Below are 19,734 nucleotides of genomic sequence, written 5' to 3'. Positions count from 1 at the left end.
CGTAGTTGCGCTCTGTCGCCCAGGCTGGAGTGCGGTGGCGCGATGTCGGCTCACTGCAACCTCCACCTCCCGGGTGCAGGTAATTCTCCTGCCTCAGCCTCCCAAGTAGCTGGGACTACAGGCGCATGTCACCACGCCCAGCTACTTTTTTGTATTTTTGATAGAAACAGGGTTTCACCATATTGGCCAGGATGGTCTTGATCTCCTGACCTCAGGTGATCCGCCTGTCTCGGCCTCCCAAGTGCAGGGATTATAGGCATGAGCCACCGCACCCGGCAAAAAATGTATTTCTAACACAGTTGCAATATTGCAATACTTTTTAGAATGTGAGGTATGTTTCATTACTGTTATTCCTATTTTTATTTCTGCTTGGTGAGTGTGGAAAAGAGAGCTCTTGCAATTCTTTGCTGAGGTAACTCTTTGCTGTTTCTGATCTCCTTATTTCTAAGTAATAAGCATGTACTGCTATCTCTTTTTTTTTTTGAGATGAACTCTCACTCTGTTCTCCAGGCTGGAGTGCAGTGGTACAATCTCAGCTCACTGCAACCTCTGTCTCCCAGGTTCAAGTGATTCTCCTGCCCCAGCCTCCCTAATAGCTGGGATTACAGGCGCCTACCACCACGCCTGGCTAATTTTTGGATTTTTAGTGTAGACGGGGTTTCACCATATTGGCCAGGCTGGTCTCGAACTCCTGACCTCAGGTGATCCACCTGCCTTGGCCTCCCAAACTGCTGAGATTACAGGCATGAGCCACTGTGCCTCGCCTACTGCTATCTTTTTTTTGAGACAGTTTCGCTCTTGTTGCCCAGGCTGGAGTGCAATGGCATGATCTCAGCTCACTGCAACCTCCGCCTCCCAGGTTCAAGTGATTCTCCTGCCTCAGCCTCCCTAGTAGCTGGGATTACAGGCATGTGCCACCACACCCAGCTAATTTTGTATTTTTAGTAGAGACGGGGTTTCTCCATGTTGGTCAGGCTGGTCTTGAACTCCCGACCTCAGGTGATCCGCCCACCTTGGCCTCCCAAAGTGCTGGGATTACAGGCATGAGCCACCATGTCTGGCCAACTGCTATCTTTTTAATTCAGCAGTTTTCAATTTTTTTTTTTTTAGACAGAGCCTCACTCTGTTGCCCAGGCTGGAGTGCAGTGGTGTGATCTCAGCTCACTGCAACCTCCACCTCCCGGGTTAAAGCGATTCTCCTGCTTCAGCTTCCTGAGTGGCTGGGATTACAGGCGCCCACCACCACACCCGGCTAATTTTTGTATTTTTAGTAGAGATGCGGTTTCGCCATGTTGGTATGCTGGTGTCGAAACTCCTGACCGCAGGGGATCGGCCCACCTTGGCCTCCCAAAGTGTTGGGATTACAAGCATGAGCCACCGAGCTTGGCAGTATTAACTTTCTTTTATGCGAGTTAAGGATTTGTTTCTTGTTTACTTCACCCTCCTTTATCCTCATCGTCTCATTTTGTTTTGCTTTCTTTGAATCTACTATTGTCCTCTGATGTCTTCCAACAACTTTATAAAACATCTTTCAGTCTAATGTTCTTTGATCAGGCTTGTAAGATAATCTATCAGTTCCATTTATTTCCCAAAGGCATATCTTAGGAACTTTCTATCCACCTGTTCCCATCTGGAGTGGTAGCTCTTTAGTCACAACTGTTATGACTCGACTCTCTCTTTACCACAACCCTGGAATCCTCTTGGCTCCTTCAGTGTTGGATCTTTTGTTTCCTAGATCCCATATCTTCATTTTTTTCCTTTTTCTTAGTTTATGCCCTTGTTTTGGTGACACTATAGTAGTGGCTCCCTCAGAAAAGGTACATAAAGATACATTTATAATAAAAATATATCCATATTGCATATTTGAGAATTTCTTTACGTTTTTATTTACTTGATTATGTTATTAGTGTTGAAAATTATTTTCACTTAGAATTTTGCTCAATTTTCTTCTATTCTTGAGAGTTTCTGTTGAAGTGCTTTGGCATTCTGATTCCCAATCCTTTACACATGGCCTGTTTTTCTGTGGAAATATTTTAAGATTTTCTCTTTATTTCTGATCTAAATTTTTATAGTGATGTGTCTTGCTTTGACTTTGATTATTATTTTTATTTAGTTAGTTTTGAGATAGGGTCTCGCCCTGTCACCTAGACAGGAGTGCGGTGACACAATTATAGCTCAGTGCAACCTCAAATTCCTGGGCTCAAGCTATCCTCCCACCTCAGTCTCCTGAGTAGCTGGGACCACAGGCACGCACCACCAGGCCTGGCTAATAAAAAAACGTAGAGATGGGCACTCACCATGTTGCCCAGGCTGGTGTTGAACTCCTGGGCTCAAGTGATCCACCCGCCTCGGCCACCCAAAGTGCTGGGATTGGATTACAGGTATGGCCCACTGCGCCTGGCCTATTTAATTAAATTAATTAATTTATTTATTTTTAAGAGACAGTGTATCACTCTGTTTCCCAGCTGGAGTGTGGTGGTGTGATCATACTTCACTGTAACCTGTAACTCCTGGGCTCAAGCGATCGTCCTGCCACAACTTCTGAGTAGCTAGAACTGCAGATGCATGCCACCATGCCCAGTTCATTTTTAAAATGTTTCGTAGAGACAAGGTCTTCCTGTGTTTCCCAGGCTGGCCTGGAACTCCTGGCCTCAAGCAGTTGTTTTGTTTTGGCTCCCAAAGTGTTGGGATTACAGGCACGTGCCACTGTGCCCAGCCTATTTTTATTCTTTTAATCTTAAAGCTTTAGTCTTTCAGTTCTAGGAAATTTTCTTATGTGATTTATTTGATAATTTCCTTCCCACTGTTTTCTCTTCTTGGAATTGGAATTAGTTGGATGTTGGATCTCCTGGACTGATCATCTAATTTTTCTTATCTTTTCCACGTTTCCTTTCTTTGTCTTGTTGTTTACTTTCTTCTACTGAATTTTTTTTTTTGAGATGGAGTTTTGCTCTTGTTGCCCAGGCTGGAGTGCAATGGCACGATCTTGGCTCACCACAACCTCCGCCTCCTGGGTTCAAGCGATTCTCCTGCCTCAGCCTCCCAAGTAGCTGGGATTACAGGCATGTGCCACCACGCCCGGCTAGTTTTGTATTTTTAGAAGAGACGGGGTTCTTCCATGTTGGTCAGGCTGGTCGCGAACTCCCGATTTAGGTGATCCGCCCGCCTTGGCCTCCGGAAGTGCTGGGATTACAGGCGTAAGCCACTGTGCTTAGCCATTCGACTAAATTTTTTTTAAAGCTGTTGTATTTGTGATTCTCCAGAATTCTTTTTGTTGGTTTTGTTTTATAGCAACCTGTTTTATGAGTATAATATCTTCTCTTATCCCTCTGAGAGTTTTATTTTTTTTTTTAATGTTTATTATTTTTTTGAGACAGAGTCTCACTCTGTCATGCAGGTTTGAGTGCAGTGGTGCGATCTTGGCTCACTGCAACCCCTGCCTCCTGCGGACAAGCGATTCTCCTGCCTCAGCCTCCTGAGTAGCTGGGATTACAGGCGCCTGCTACCACACCTGGCTAATTTTTGTATTTTTAGCAGATATCGGGTCTCATCATGTTGGCCAGACTGGTCTTGAACTCCTGACCTCAGGCAAAACATCCGCCTAAGCATCCCAAAGTGCTGAGATTACAGGTGTGAGCCACCATGCCCGGCCTCTCTGAGAGTTTAATTATAATTATTTGAAATGTTCTTTTGTTTTATGCATGTTCTTTTTTGACTTTCTGTTTTCTTTGACTTTGATTTAGTCAGTTTTAGTCACTTCGTTCCATGTTAGAGGCCTTCTTTAGATGTCTGGTGTCATTCATTGATGATGATTTTTTTTTTCTTGAGATGGAGTCTTGCTCTGTCGTCTAGGCTGGAGTGCAGTGGCACAGTCTCGGCTCACTGCAATTTCCACCTCCTGGGTTCAAGCGATTCTTGTGCCTCAGCCACCCAAGTAGCTGGGATTACAGGCATGCGCCACCCTGCCTGGCTAATTTTTGCATTTTTAGTAGTGACAGGGTTTCGCCATGTTGTCAGCCTGATCTCAAACTCCTGAGCTCAAGTGATCTGTCCACCTGGGCCTCAATAATCCATCCATTGCGCCTGGCCCGATTATTCATACTTAAGAGTAGAACTCTGAAAAGCTGATCAGAAGTTCTGTGTGTGTAAGCTTCTCTGCAGGGTAGTCAAGTGGTTAGCTGGTACTTGATCAACAACTTCAAATAATAGTGTCTGTAGGGCTGGGTGTGGTGGCTCACGCCTGTAATCCCAGCACTTTCGGAGGCTGAGGCAGGTTGATCACCTGAGGTCAGGAGTTCAAAACCAGCCTGGCCAGCTGGTTTGGGGGCGCTGAGGCAGGAGAATCGCTTGAGCCTGGGAGGCGGAGGTTGCAGTGAGCCGAGATTGCACCATTGCGCTCTAGCGTGGACAATAAGAGCGAAACTCCATCTCAAATAAATAAATAAGTAAATATTGTCTGTAGATCTTTTTTTTTCTGGGGAGGATCAGTTGGTGCTAAGAAAGTTCTGCCATTCTTTTGCCTGGAAAAAGCATTCTGGAGCTGAGTGAGAGAAGACGGAGATCTTACCTCTCAACACGCGGGCTTTCACTAAACTCGAGTTGTTACGTTAGCACTTTACTCTGTGGATCTAATCTTTCACTTTTTTTTTGTCCCGGAGAATTTAACTCTCCTAGGGTTAGTTCTTCGACTTAGTGTGGAGATGGGAGCCTTTTTGGTCTGTCTGTTCCTTATACAGACTTGCAGATGATCTCCGTTTTTAGCCCTCCACCTTCTGCCTTCTATAGTCTTCAGTTCCTTTTATTTTTTTCCCTTCCTTCTAATTTTACCTCTAATGTTTGAACCTTGCTGGGGTTCTGTAGATAGATTCAACTTCTTTTGTGTATTCCCCTTTGCAGGCACTTAGGTTTGATCTTACCCCACTCTGCTATATCATGGACCGTGGCTTTATCCCCACTCTGTCTTTTCAGGTGTCAGATTCCACATGTCTTCTAGTTTTACTGATGGATTATGTGTGTGTTTGTTTTCTTATTCCTGCTTGGGATTGATTACTGAAAAGATTCCACTGTCTTTTTTTTTTTTTTCCCGGGTTCAAGTGATTCTTCTGCCTCAACCTCCTGAGTAGCTGGGATTACAGGTGCCCGCCACCACACCCAGCTAATTTTTGTATTTTTAGTAGAGACGGGGCTTTGCCATGTTGGCCAGGCTGGTCTTGAACTCCTGACCCCAGGTGATCCACCCTTCTTGGCATCCCAAAGTGCTGGGATTACAGGCATGAGTCACTGCACCCGGCCTCCACTGTCTCAGAACAAAAGTTCCAGTGGAGAACTGCTTTCAAAGACAATCAAAGTGACTTTTTAAAAAAATTGTAAGACTTGTAAAACTTTGGTCCTTCTTGCTGATTTTTATTTAAGCAGTATAAATGACTCCGCAGTTTGAAAGCTGAGGAACAAATACTGTGACCACAATTTTATTGGTAATTGTCTTTAAAAAGCCATCTAGCTATTCTTAACATCAGTTTCTGCTTCAGTGGGTTGACATTGATATCTGCTATCTGACTTTCCTGTTGGAATTGTTTTAGATTAATTATTTTTTAATCTGTAAAACATGTTAGGTATAGAATTGAAGGCAGCATAATAATGCTTTTCCCAGAAATGTCGAAAGAAGTACTGGTCAAGATTTCTTCTTTTATTTGAAACAGAGTCTCACTCCATCACCCAGGCTGGAGTGCAGTGGAGCGTTCTCAGCTCACTGCAACCTTTGCCTCTTGGGTTCCAGTGATTCTCGTGCCTCAGCCTCCCAAATAGCTGGGACTACAGGTGAGTACCACCACGCCTGGCTAATTTTTGTACTTTTGGTAGAGACAGGGTTTCACCATGTTGGCCAGGCTGGTCTCAAACTCCTGACCTCAAGTGATCCGCCCACCTCAGCCCCCTAAAGTGCTGGAATTATGGGTGTGAGCCACTGCGCCCAGCCTCTGGTCAAGATTCTTAACTGATTCATTCCTTGTGGTGTGTTATTTATATCGGATAATCAGGCCTGACCATATTAGGCATAATTAGATCTTGGGTGAAGTATGTTTTTGGCACAAGTATCTAGTGAAAAAAAGAGTGTTGGTTTTTTTCCCCACTCATGGTGGGTGGGGGTGGTATATTGGGAAATCCATAGACTTAATTACTGCTAAGTGTCAGGCCTCATTCTGGGGCCCAGGGATCTAGGACCTAAGCTGTTTGCCTCTGCTTTTGCTTGGTTGCCATTGTTTCCCATTCTTGGGGTTCTTTTCTTAATCCTGGCTAGAGGATCTGATACTGTCTCCTTCCTTGTCCTTGAAAGCAAGCTTATAGCAAAAATAATGAAAATAAAGATGTCATTAGGGTTAAGTTCAGGGCTTTCATTTCTAAATCCCCAAGTAAGAGGACTATAGGCTCCCTTTGAGTTCCTTCCTTCTGATTTTAATTATCCTGGAGGCAGAGTACTAACCCCTCTGACCTAAGTGTGTGGTAAGAGTATACCTCTTCCCCCAGCCTTTAAGATGAAATCAGAGTAGAACCAGGTGTCCCCTTAAGTGAGTTGTTTCAATCTGGACATTCTGTCTGGATTTATTAGTTCTCCTGGGACTGTTTACTTCTTATAGGAATGGTACCATTCAGGTATTTGCTTAGAGTGGAATAGTGAGGAAAAGACTATCAACAGCCATCACCCGACCCTACCAGTTGCAGCAAAAATATACCATGGAAGCAAAATACTATTGCCTACGGCATTAGTTCACCTCCCACTGTACATTTTAGAACCTTTGGCCAAAGGTGTTCTCCACCTCTGAAATATTGCGGTTTCATAGAACAATAACTTTCTCACTTTTGACTTACTTGATTCCTACAATGCCTGTTTTTTGGCCCTATGCCCTTTAGTTCTTTGACTTTTCTGTTTTTCTCCTCAATTTTTTAGACCCCTTCTTATTTCACTTTATTCTGAATCCAGGCTTATGGGCATAATTGGCCACTTTATCAGTTGCTAGCTCCATTGACCTTGTGCTCAGGAAAGCCCTAATCTGCATCAGCTCACTTGTCAGCGCACCTTTATTGCTATATTTCAGCTACTGAACATTACTAACAGAAATCACGCAAACCTATAGATTGCTGTTGGGAAAACTCTATGACCCCAACTCACCTGGACCCTAAGCACTTCCCAGCAATTTTTCTGCATATCCTTAGATAAATCCTTCCATTCTCTACAACTGTTTGGAGCCTTTCCTATCAGCCCCTCTACTCTTTTTAGCCAACTGTTTCTCTTCCTACTTAAGGATGTCCGATGTGATTTCCTTTGACTTCCTGTTTTATTTTAATTTAATTCATTTTAATTTTTGAACCGAAGTCTCTGTCACCCAGGCTGGAGTACAGTGGCGTGATCTCGGCTCACTGCCTCCTGGGTTCAAGCAGTTCTCCAGCCTTAGCCTCCCAAGTAGCTGGGATCACAGGTGCGTGTCACCATGCCCAGCTAATTTTTTATTTTTTGTAGAGACGGGGTTTTACCATGTTGGCCAGGCTGGTCTCGATTTCCTGAGCTCAAGCAGTCCACCCGCCTTGGCCTCCCAAAGTGTTGGGATTACGGGCATGATCCACCACACCTGGCCTTGACTTCCTGTTTTAGTACCTAACATAACACCACCATGTTGATCTGCAGTTTTACTAGACTTGACTTCCCTCGCTCTCCAGTCTTTTTTTTTTTTTTTTTTTTTAAATTGAGATGGAGTCTTGCTCTGTCGCCCAGGCTGGAATGCAGTGGAGCGATCTTGGCTCACTGCAAGCTCCACCTCCCAGGTTCACGCCATTCTCCTGCCTCAGCCTCCCGAGTAGCTGGGACTACAGGTGCCCGCCACCATGCCTGGCTAATTTTTTTGTATTTTTAGTAGAGACGGGGTTTCACCGTGTTAGCCAGGATGGTCTCGATCTCCCGACCTTGTGATCCGCCCGCCTCAGCCTCCCAAAGTGCTGGGATTACAGGCATGAGCCACCATGCCCGGCTCCAGTCTTAGTGGAATTTGTTTCTTCTCCTTTCTGAGGCTAATTCCTCTGTGTTTTGGATACCATCTCTTTCTGCCTATTCAGGGACATTACTCTGTCACTTATCCTCTCTGTTTTCATCCCCTATCTGACTTCTTTCTTTATTTAATTATATTTGTGCCTCTACCATATTTAGGTAAACAAAACCTTCTTTCACATGAGGTCTTCCTGTAGCTACCACGTTCTTTACCTCTTCATAGCGGAACTTCTTGAGAAGTGGAGTCCACATTACACATTACCATTCCATTTTTCTTTTTTCTTTCTGTTTTTGAGACGGAGTCTCACTCTGTCTAGCCTGTCGCCCAGGCTGGAGTGCAGTGGCGTGATCTTGGCTCACTGCTACCTCTGCCTCCCAGGTTCAAGTGATTCTCTTGCCTCAGCCTCCCAAGTAACTAGGACTACAGGCGCATCCCACCACACTCGGCTAATTTTTTATTTTTAGTAGAGACGGGGTTTCACCATGTTGGCCAGGCTGATCTCGAACTCCTGACCTCAGGTGATCCTCCTGCCTCGGCCTCCCAAAGTGCTGGGATTACAGGCATGAGCCACCATGCCTGGCCTACCATTCCTTTTTTCACACATTTTTTTCTTTTTTCTTTTCTTTTTTTTTTTTTTTTCTGGGACTGAGTCTTGCTCTGTTGCCCAGACTGGAGTGCAGTGGTGTGATCGCAGCTCACCATAACCTCCGCCTCCTGGGTTGAAGCAGTTCTCCTGCCTCAGCCTCCTGAGTAGCTGGGACTACAGGCGCCCGCCACCACGCCTGGCTAATTTTTGTGTTTTTAGCAGAGACGGGGTTTCGCCATGTTGACCAGGCTTGTCTCGAACTCCTGAACTTGTCATCTGCCTGCCTCGGCCTCCCAAAGTGCTGGGATTACAGGCATTATTCTTTTTTCACTACTGTATTTTGACTTATGATTCTACTTTTTTTTTTTTTTTTTAAGAGACAGAATCTCATTATTTGACCAGGTTGAGTGCAGTGGCTGTTCTCAGATGCGATCGTAGTACACCACAGCCTCCAACTCCTGGGTTCAAGCAACCCTCCCACCTCAGCCTCCCAAGTAGCTGGGACCACAGGCACATGTCACCATGCCTGACTCTATTTTATTTTATTTTTTGTTTTTTAGACAGAGCCTTGCCCTGTCACCCAGGCTGGAGTGCAGTGGCCCTATCTTAGCTCACTGCAGCCTCTGCCTTCCAGGTTCAAGCAATTCTCATGCCTCAGCCCCCTGAGTAGCTGAGATTACAGGGGTGCGCTGCTGTATCTGGTTAATTTTTGTATTTTTAGTAGAGATGGGGTTTCACCGTGTTGGCCAGGCTGGTCTTGAATTCCTGGCCTCAAGAGATCCACCTACCTCGGCCTCCCAAAGTGCTGGATTATAGGTGTGGGCCACGGCACGTGGCCCAACTCTACTATTTCAGTGAAGCTTTTGTACCCTAGGTCATCACTGACTTCCCGATTGCTGAATCCAGTTGTCTTTACTGAGTTCGTCTTTAATTTAACTTTCTTTTGCATTGAAGCTGCTGACCACAGCATTTTGAAACTCTGTTCCTTTTATTACTGTGATTCTACTTTCCTTATTTTTCATCTTATCTCTTAGTCTGTGGCTTCTCCGACTTCCTCACAATTGATTGCTTATTTTAAAAATTCAAAAATTTAAACCTCCTGAGCAGTTCAAAAATAATATACCTTTGAAATTTTTTAAACTTTTCAGAGTTGCAAGAATAGTTCTGTGATCACCAGTTGTTACCATTTTGCCGTATTTTCTTTGTCTGTGTGTCCCTCTCTTTCTACCTGCCCCCACATATATGTATATCTATGAATATTCACGTTTTTTAAGTTTAATAAATTTTCTTCATGTGCAATTTGAGAGTTAACTGCAGATTTCATAGCACTTCACCCCTAATTTCTTCTGTGCATCTTCTAAGAATAAGGGCATTTTTTTTTTTTTTTTGAGAAGGAGTCTCACTCTGTCACCCAGGCTGGAGTGCAGTGGCGCAATTTTGGCTCACTGCAACCTCCACCTCCTGGGTTCAAGCGATTCTCCTGCCTCAGCCCCACAAGTAGCTGGGATTACAGGTGCCTGCTACCACGCCTGCCTAATTTTTGTAATTGTAATAGAGACGGGGTTTCACCATGTTGGCTAGGCTGGTCTCAAACTCCTGACCTCAGGTGATCTGCTCTCCTTGGCCTCCCAAAGTGTTGAGATTACAGACATGAGCCTCCGTTCCCGGCCTTTTTTTCCTTTTGTAATTAACAAGTGATCTATGGAATGATAGAAACGGTGTGAATATTCTGTCCCATAATAATCTTTACTTAATGGTTTTATCTGGATTGTTTCTTGCCCAAATATTACTGTAGTGATTATAAAAGGGAGACTTTTCTATTTTTTCTGTATTTTTTCTATATTGTCATTCTTCTGTAAAGATTTTTTTATACTCCTTTTTTTTTTTTGAGATGAAGTCAGGCTGGCATGCAGTGGTGTGATCTCAGCTCACTGCAGCTTCTGCCTCCCGGGTTCAAGCTATCCTCCTGCCTCAGCCTCCAGAGTAGCTGGGACTACAGGCGTGCGCCACCGCGCCCAGCTAATTTTTTGTATTTTTAGTAGAGATGGGGTTTCACCATGTTGGCCACGATGGTCTTGATCTCTTGACCCCGTAATCTAGCCACCTTGGCCTCCCAAAGTGCCAGGATTACAGACATGAGCCACTGCGCCTGGCCCTATACTCCCTTTAAAAAAATGTTGTTTTTTTTTTTTTTTTGAGATGGAGGTTCACTCTGTTGGCCCAGGCTGGAATGCAATGATGTGGTCTTGGCTCACTGCAACCTCCATCTCCCAGGTTCAAGCAGTTCTCCTGCCTCAGCCTCCTGAGTCGCTGGGATAGGTGTGTGCCACCATACCCAGCTGATTTTTGTATTTTTAGTAAAGATGGGGTTTCACTATGTTGGCTGGGCTGGTCTTGAACTCCTGACCTCATGATCTGCCCACCTCAGCCTCCCAAAGTGCTGGGATTACAGGTGTGAGCCACTGCACCTGGCCCTTTTTTTTTTTTTTTTTTTTTTTTTTTTGAGACAGGGTCTTCTGTCGCCCAGGCTTGAGTGCAGTGGCCATAATCATGGCTCACCACAGCTCTGGACCCCAGGCTGCCTCAGCTCACTGCAACCTCTGCCTCCCAGGTTCCACTGATTCTCGTGCCTCAGGCTCTGGAGTAGCTGGGAGTATAGGTGTGTACCATCACACCTGGCTAATTCTTGTATTTTTAGTAGAGATGAGGTTTCACCATGTTGGACAGGCTGGTCTCAAACTCCTGGCCAACATGGTGATCCGCCTGCCTCGGTTTCCCAAAGTGCTTCATATTGTTAGCCCTAATTCTAGTCCAATTCCATAGCATTCTTCTTTATTTTTATTTTTTTATTTTTGAGACGGAGTCTCGCTCTGTCCCCCATGCTGGAATGCAGTGGTGCGATCTCAGCTCACTGCAGCCTCCTGGGTTCAAGCAGTTTTCTTGAAACTGCTTCATATTGTTAGCCCTAATTCTAGTCCAATTCCATAGCATTCTTCTTTATTTTTATTTTTGAGACAGAGTCTCGCTCAGTCCCCCAGGCTGGAATGCAGTGGTGCGATCTCGGCTCACTGCAGCCTCCTGGGTTCAAGCAGTTTTCTGCCTCCGCCTCCTGAGTAGCTGGGATTACAGGCGCCTGCCACCACGCCTGGCTAATTTTTGTATTTTTAGTAGAGACGGGGTTTCATCATATTGGCCAGGCTGGTCTTGAACTCCTGACCTTGTGAGCCACCTGCCTCGGCCTCCCAAAGTGCTGGAATTACAGGCGTTAGCCACCGTGCTCAGCCACATTCTTCTTTCAGTTCATATTTGGATCTCCTTTTTTTCTACAGTGAGAAGAACTCTGGTAACAGCATAAATAAATGCACTCATTTGTTCAGTTGTACAATATGTGCATAATGAAAATTTTAATACCAATAGTATTTCCAGCTACAAACCTACTAAGTTTGATTTAATATTTCTTTGCAATTTTTTGTGTGCTTACATACAGGCCACTGAGGGTGTGCAGTCTAAAATTACTTAAATATCTTTTTCTCACTGGGTGCAGTGGCTCACGCCTGTAATCTCAGCACTTCGGGAGGCCAAGGCGGGTGGATCATGAGCTCAGTTCGAAACCAGCCTGGCCAACATGGTGAAACCCCGTCTCTACTAAAAATACAAAAATTAGCCTGGTGTGGTGGCAGGTGCCTATAGTCCCAGCTACTCAGGAGGCTGAGGCAGGGGAATCACTTGAACCTGGGAGGCAGAGGTTGCAGTGAGCTGAGACCATGCTACTGCACTCCAGCCTGGGTGACAGAGTGAGACTCTGTCTAAAAAAAAAATCTTTTTCTCTTATATCTTTTTTCTCTCTTTCTGTGGTAAAGTTATTGGTGTAATAGTCAATTAAATTTATATATTCCTATTGTATTCAGTTGTACTTCCCACCCCCCATCCTTGTTGATTTTATTTTATTTTTGGAATACATTAAACATTAATATGGTTCAAAAAAAAAAAAACATTAATATGGTTCAAAAAAAATCTACATTTTATAATTACAGTAATATTTGATTTAGGAAAGAAAAAAATGGATGATAAAACCATTGAGGTTTTACTTAGAAGGTATTCTCAAAAGTCTTATTTCTTTTCCTTCCCTTCCATTATCATTAGCTTTTAGTTTATCTTAGTTGTCTTCATTTTTGCAGGTATAAGCAGATACATATTATATATATATTCTCATTTCCCCTTTCTTGTACAAAAGATAGCATAGTATCCATGTTGCTGTACTTTTAAATACTCTTTTGTGTCTTGTTTTTATAGAGATTTTTCTTATTTTTATTTTTATTTTATTTATTTATTTATTTATTTTTTGAGACGGAGTCTCGCTCTGTCACCCACGCTGGAGTGCAGTGGCGTGATCTCGGCTCACTGCAAGCTCCGCCTCCCAGGTTCATGCCATTCTCCTGCCTCAGCCTCTCAAGTAGCTGGGACTACAGGCACCCGCCACCACGCCTGACTAATTTTTTTTTGTATATTTAGTAGAGACAGGGTTTCACCGTGTTAGCCAGGATGGTCTCAATCTCCTGACCTCGTGATCCGCCCGCCTCGGCCTCCCAAAGTTCTGGGATTACAGGCATGAGCCACCGCGCCCGGCTGATTTTTCTCATTTTTATAGCTTTGTTACATGTTGTGTAGATTCCATAGATTTTGGGCCAGTATCCTATGTCTGAGCATTTAGGCTGTTTCTAGTGTTTCACTTTCACAGATAATGTTGCAACCAATAACCTGTGTATTTGCTTTCCATATTACTTATGGAGATGTACCATCGGGGTAACTTCCTGGAACTTATACCTGGCATGTCTAAAACAGGGCATCGTTTTCCCAAAACTTTTTCACTTTCATTTGACGATACTGAATGGCACCATTATCTATCCTATTACTTATGCAGAATAAAGGTATCATCATTTCTTCTCATAACTAGTTTGTCAGCAAATGCAAATTATGTATTAGCCTTTCATTTTTTTCTATCTTGATTTTCTTAGATCTTCTTAGTTGGTTTATTATACTAGCCTCCTAACTAGTCTCATTTCTTTCCTAATACTCCCTACTGCTACTAGACGTGTCTTTCATAAAGCCAAAGGTGTGTTCATTTCACCCAGACCTTCCTTTGCCCAGATGTTCCATTTCCTGGCCTTTGCCTACTTCTCTAGCCTGATCTGTAACCACTTCTAACCATACCGAACTACTTGTAGATTCCTCAGACATATCCTGTCCTATCAAGCCTCTTTTGCAGTGGAATTTTTTTACCTTCTACATTTCGTTCTTTCTTTTTTGTCTTTTTTTTTTTTTACCCTTTTTGTGGAGAATGGGGTCATGCTTGTTACCAGGCAGATCTCGAACTCCTGGGCTCAAGCGATCCTCCTGCCTCTGCCCACCTAAGTGCTGGGATTACAGACATGAGCCACCGCGTCCAGGCCACATTTCATTTTAATAACTTTCAAGCAAGACTTTTTGCTAGGTCAGGTGTAGTTCCCCTGTTTATCCTTACCATCGTGTGCTTACCTACATTGACTTTCTTTTTTTCCCTGAGACTTTGGGCTCCTGTCGACTTTTAGACTCCTATGGACAGGGCATTCCTTCTATTCTGCTTTCTTGGCACAGCCTGGAGCATGGTAGACACTCAGTAGTTTGTGAATATATGAATAAACTTAATCTGATTACAGATTTCTTTTTTAAAAAGTCTCTTTAGGTAATTCACTTACCTGTTCACTGCAAAAAATCCAAACTGCAGAGGCATATATAAAGTGAACGTTTTCCATTACTCCATCTCAGTTTCTAGTGGAAACTATGGTTAATAGTTCAATATTGGGAAGAAAAACACAAAATAGATTTTAGAATAAAATAGATTATAGAATAAAAATGTTCACTATTTTGTTCTTATAGATCATCTGTTTTCCTTTAGGCAATGATAGTAAGAAATGCTAAAGATACAGCTCATACAAAAGCAGAACGGAATATTCTGGAGGAAGTAAAGCATCCCTTCATCGTGGATTTAATTTATGCCTTTCAGACTGGTGGAAAACTCTACCTCATCCTTGAGTATCTCAGTGGTCAGTACACAGAGTTTGGTGTAATTATTTGCATTTGCTCCAGAAACTGGGTCAAATGTTATTTTTCAATGGAAAAATACTTTTTCCCATTATGATCAAATAGTGCTTAAAATTGATGAGTACACTGAAGTACCAAATTCAGATGTGACCAAATGTTTCTATTGGCAGACAAATATGGAGGAAACTAAAGATTTTTTTTCCTCATCTGTAAAATTTTATTTTAATTCCTTTGTAATCACTCACTTAACAGAAAAACAAATACCTAAGTGATGCAGAGCCATCAAATTGTACTGGGGTAAGATACTGTAATTTAAATAATTGGGAAGATTATTTAACATACTATTTTTGGAATTGGGTCTTTAAACAAGAGTTTTTAGTTTAATGTAGCCTTAGTGATGGGGTATGTAGCTTATAATGGAAATCATCCACATTTGCCAGGGCCTACCACCTCGTAGGAACTTGTTGCTTCCATATCATTTCTAGATCACAGGTGTCTACTTAATTTTTTTTTTGAGACAGAGTTTTGCTCTTGTCGCACAGGCTGGAGTGCAATGGTGTGATCTTGGGTCACTGCAACCTCTGCCTCCTGGAGTTCAAGTGATTCTCCTGCCTCAGCCTCCCGAGTAGCTGGGATTACAGGCATGTGCCACCACGCCTGGCTAATTTTTGTATTTTTAGTAAAGATGGGGTTTCGCCATGTTGGTCAGGCTGGTCTCGAACTCCCGACTTCAGGGGATCCACCTGACTCGGCCTCCCAAAATGCTGGGATTACAGGTGTGAGCCACTGCGCCCGGCCACAGGTATCTATTTCTAGCAAACACAGTTCAGTTCTCTGAGAAAGATTTTGCAGTAACATGTAACATGGAACAAAAAGCTACAGAATGTAGCAACTGTTTTGTGACTATTGCCGTTGGAAAAACTTTTTTTTTTGTTTTTTGAAGATGGAGTTTCACTCTTCTCTCCCAGGCTGGAGTGCAGAGGCGTGATATCGGCTCACCGCAACTTCTGCCTCCCAGGTTCAAGCGATTCTCCTGCCTCAGCCTCCCGATTAGCTGGGACTAAAGGCATGCGCCACCACACCTGGCTTTTTTTTGTATTTTTAGTAGAGCTGGGCTTTCACCATGTTGGCAAGGCTGGTCTTGAACTCCTGATCTCAGGTGATCTGCCCGCCTTGGCCTCTCAAGTGCTGGGATTACAAGTGTGAGCCACTGTGCCCGCCCGGAAAAACTTTATTTTGACATAATTTCATACTTAACACAAAAAGTTTTAAGAGTAGTATAAAGAATTCCTATGCCAGGCTCAGTGGCTCATGCCTGTAATCCCAGCACTTTGGGAGGCTAAGGTGGGCGGATCATGAGGTCAGGAGTTTGAGACCAGTCTGGCCAACATAGTGAAACCCTGTCTCTACTAAAAATAGAAAAATTAGCCGGGCATGGTGGTGCACTCCTGTAATCCCAGCTACTTGGGAGGCTGAGGCAGGAGAATTGCTTGAACCTGGGAGGTGGAGGTTGTGGTGAGCTGAGATCGTGCCAGTACACTCCAGCCTGGGCAACAGAGCAAGACTCAGTCTCACACACACACACACACACACAAAGAATTCCTATATATTTCTCACCTAGATTCCCCAGATGTTACCATTTCACCACATTTATTTCGTTCTATCCTTCTATGTATATGTATCTATGTGTATACATATATACACGCATGCATACATAATTGTTTTGAACTGTTTAAGAGAGTGTTACAGACATGATTTCTCTTTACCCCTAAAATTTCAGTGTATGTTTTCTTTATTTTCTTTTCTTTTTTTTGGAGATGGAGTCTCACTCTGTCGCCCAGACTGGAGTGCAGTGGTGCAATCTTGGGCTCACTACAACCTCTGCCTCCTGAGTAGCTGGGATTACAGGCACCCACCACCATGTCCGGCTTATTTTTGTATTTTTAGTAGAGATGGGGTTTCACCATGTTGGCCAGGCTGGTCTCGAATTCCTGACCTCAGGTGATCCGCCCACCTTGGCCTCCCAAAGTGCTGGGTTTACAGGTGTGAGCCATGGCGCCCAGCCTATTCAGTGTATATTTTCTAAAATCAAGGACAGTATCTTACATAACTATACTAAAATGATCAGAAATAGGAAATTGACATTGATGCAATTATAACTCTTCTTAGTTTCCTTTAATGTGGAACATTTCCTCAGTCTTTCTTTGACTTTCATGATGTTGACATTTTTGATTAGTACAGGCCAGTTAGTTTGTAGAATGCTTTGGGTTTAGCTGATGTTTCCTTAGTATTAGATTCAGGTTATGCAATTTTGGCAGGACCATTGAAGTGACATTGTGTCCTCCTTAATGCATCAGATCAAGAGATACATGATATTTATATCTTTGTCCCATCACTTGTGATGTTAACTTTGGTCACATGTATAAGGTGGTGTTTGCCGATTTTTTCCCTGGTGACATTTTTGCCTTTGTAATTAATAAGTATCTTTTGAGGAGATACTTTGAGATTATTTAAATATCTTTCATCAAGCTTTCATGTTCAGTTTTGTTGTTGTTGTTGTTTTTTGAGACGGAGTCTCACTCTGTCGCCCAGGCTGGAGTGCAGTGGCACGATCTCAGCTCAATGCAACCTCCACCTCCCAGGTTCAAGTGATTCTCCTGCCTCAGCCTCCCTGGTAGCTGGGATTACAGGCATGCACCACCACACCCAGCTAATTTTTTTATTTTTAATAGAGATGACCCCTGACCTCAGGTGATCTGCCTGCCTCGGCCTCCCAAAGTACAGGGATTACAGGCATGAGCCACTGCGCCCAGCCCACATTCAGTTTTGACATCCATTGAATCTTGCTTGCAACAATTAATTGTGATGTTTGCCAAGTAATTTTTCTTATTCCATCATGTCTTCTTCACTTATTACTTGGGATTCTACTGTAATAAAGAACTTTCTCTTCTTCCCCCTTTAAAACATTTATGTATTTATTTATTTATGTCATTGTGGACTTAGGGATCCTAATATCATTCAATGTGATATAACCTTTTATTATCATTATTTATTTTGATACTCAAATTGTGCCATGTTTTTTATTAGGCCACTGCCAGGTTCATTCTGTTTATTTAAGGGTTCTGAAAATACGAAATATGAGCATTCACTAAAATTAGTGAGGGTGATTTAATTGTAGACTATCATTTTTCTACTTATGGGTAAAATGTTAAAGAGTCTTTAATCAAGATTTTTTTTTTAACTTCAGGTCTGGAATCTACAAATATTTTAAAGTTTGTAGATATAAAACCTGGAATTCCAAGCCAGTTCTAGTTTTTAAATATATGTGTGTCACAGAAGAATAAGAATGCTACTAAAAATAGAATCCTGAGGACTTAGTTTTAAAACCTATAATTTTTAGGATCTGTTTTTCATTTTTAAGGGGCTGATGTCTTTTAATGATGGTTAGAAGGAAAGCACAAACTCTCTCATTAGAAGTGGGTTGGAAATAAATATTGTTTTATTTCTAATGTTTTTTATTTTTTTTACAGGAGGAGAACTATTTATGCAGTTAGAAAGAGAGGGAATATTTATGGAAGACACTGCCTGGTAAGTGAACTTTTTGTGGTTGCATAGATTCAGGTAATTACAAGCAAAGCCCCATTCCCACTATGGGCAGCCACATGATTCAGTAAATTGAGCTGGAGCCAGTCACTCACTCAGGACCTCAAGGGGGAAAAGCAGTTTTGGGACTGGGCAGCTATGGAGGTCACATCATTCCTTTGCCCTTAGGCTTGAGTGGAACGCTCTTCACACCAGTTGTTCCTAACAGAACCATTCTCATTGCGGCTTTCTTTCCTTGAATTGGTAAGCTGCCTGCCTTGGCTGTGGGTGAGTGTGGTTTTCCAGTGAACCTTTATGTGTGGAACAATGGAAATTGTCAGAAATCATCCCTTTTTTTTTAGGCTTTCTGTTTCTCAAGGTGCAGTCTTAGGGAGGTGATAAGCCTGGGCATATCATCTGTGGATTGATTGTATAGTCAGGATGGGATTTACCCTCCTATTTCTAAACATGTCATCTGCTTCAAATTAAAAATATGCACGTCCTTTTGTGAAGCAACAATATTGAGTCACAGTAAATCAGTTTATCCTACACATTAATTTAATAGAAAACAACACTTAAATGTTTTTTTCTACCTTAATTACCAAAACTGCATTCCATTGTTTAATTTCAGGCCTTTTCTAACACAGAAGCTGCATTTAAGAGCCTTAGGGATGAAGTGCCCTTTTTTGGAGGAGGCTCACTGAGCCGTGTTGGAGGCTGTGTTTGTGGTGGTGCTGGCTGTGAAACTGCCTCAGTCCTCTAGGACACACCCTCTCCATCCTGGAGTAATCTGCAGGATTGCAACATTGTTATGCAGCCAGTATTGCAGTGCCTTGTGCTTTTCGAATCCAGACAGGGTTGATTCAGCCCTTTATTCTTTTGAGGTAGATAAATTTGAGTGTCACACAGTTTATAGTTGTGGGCTGGCTGGCTGGCAGGAGGGAGGGCAGATACTGTGGGCCTGAGCTGTCTATAAATAAATGTAGCTGTATTAAGTAAGGGATGAGTGGGCTTCTAAGGGTCAGGTTATAAGATACCTTTTGAAATCAAGATGTGATCTCTGAGAATAACAAAGTTCCTATTTCCTATGGGATTTTAAAGTTGGGTGTAGATGGGAGAAATTTGCTTTGAAATGAATGGCTATTAGCTTAATTCCTACACAGACAGAACAAAACATGACCAATGGCAGTTTAGCATATTCTGGACATCTTTGCAATTTTAGCAGTATATTCTAATGGCAAAATAAAGCACTTTATAGTTTCACTAAAATGAGTGAAACATAAATGTCCCCATGCCTTTTGGCAGCATCCTATGCCATCTCTTTTTCCCATACATCCCCCTACCCCACTAATTTGGTCTTTGGTGCATGTCTGTTTCTTTCAAGGAATTTTGCTCCATACATAAACTGCTTTGGATAGATTACACTCTTTTTAATTTTATTAAATCACT

At 42.8% G+C, this 19,734-nt stretch overlaps 1 protein-coding gene across 6 annotated transcripts in view; it reads left to right on the top strand.

The window, feature by feature from the left end:
• RPS6KB1 (ribosomal protein S6 kinase B1) overlaps nt 1-19,734 on the top strand; it is a 56,908-nt gene that overhangs the window by 21,641 nt on the left and 15,533 nt on the right. For 4 of the 6 annotated variants that reach the window (XR_010124539.1, XM_054457143.2, XM_054457144.2 and 1 more), the window contains exons 5-6: nt 14,558-14,705; nt 18,234-18,291. Coding sequence is in view for 5 of the 6 variants with exons in the window: in XM_054457143.2 (XP_054313118.1) it covers nt 14,558-14,705; nt 18,234-18,291 (206 nt within the window). In the remaining variant the exon portion in view is untranslated. Of the gene's footprint in view, nt 1-14,557; nt 14,706-18,233; nt 18,292-18,474; nt 18,550-18,916; nt 19,696-19,734 lie in introns of those variants that run through there. The other 2 variants (XM_063655634.1, XM_054457146.2) reach the window with 2 other exon arrangements.

Source organism: Pongo pygmaeus, chromosome 19, assembly GCF_028885625.2.
Source record: "Pongo pygmaeus isolate AG05252 chromosome 19, NHGRI_mPonPyg2-v2.0_pri, whole genome shotgun sequence".
Lineage (NCBI taxonomy): Eukaryota > Metazoa > Chordata > Mammalia > Primates > Hominidae > Pongo > Pongo pygmaeus.
Note: the sequence above shows the minus strand (reverse complement) of the source record. Positions and strands in the feature narration are given on the sequence as shown.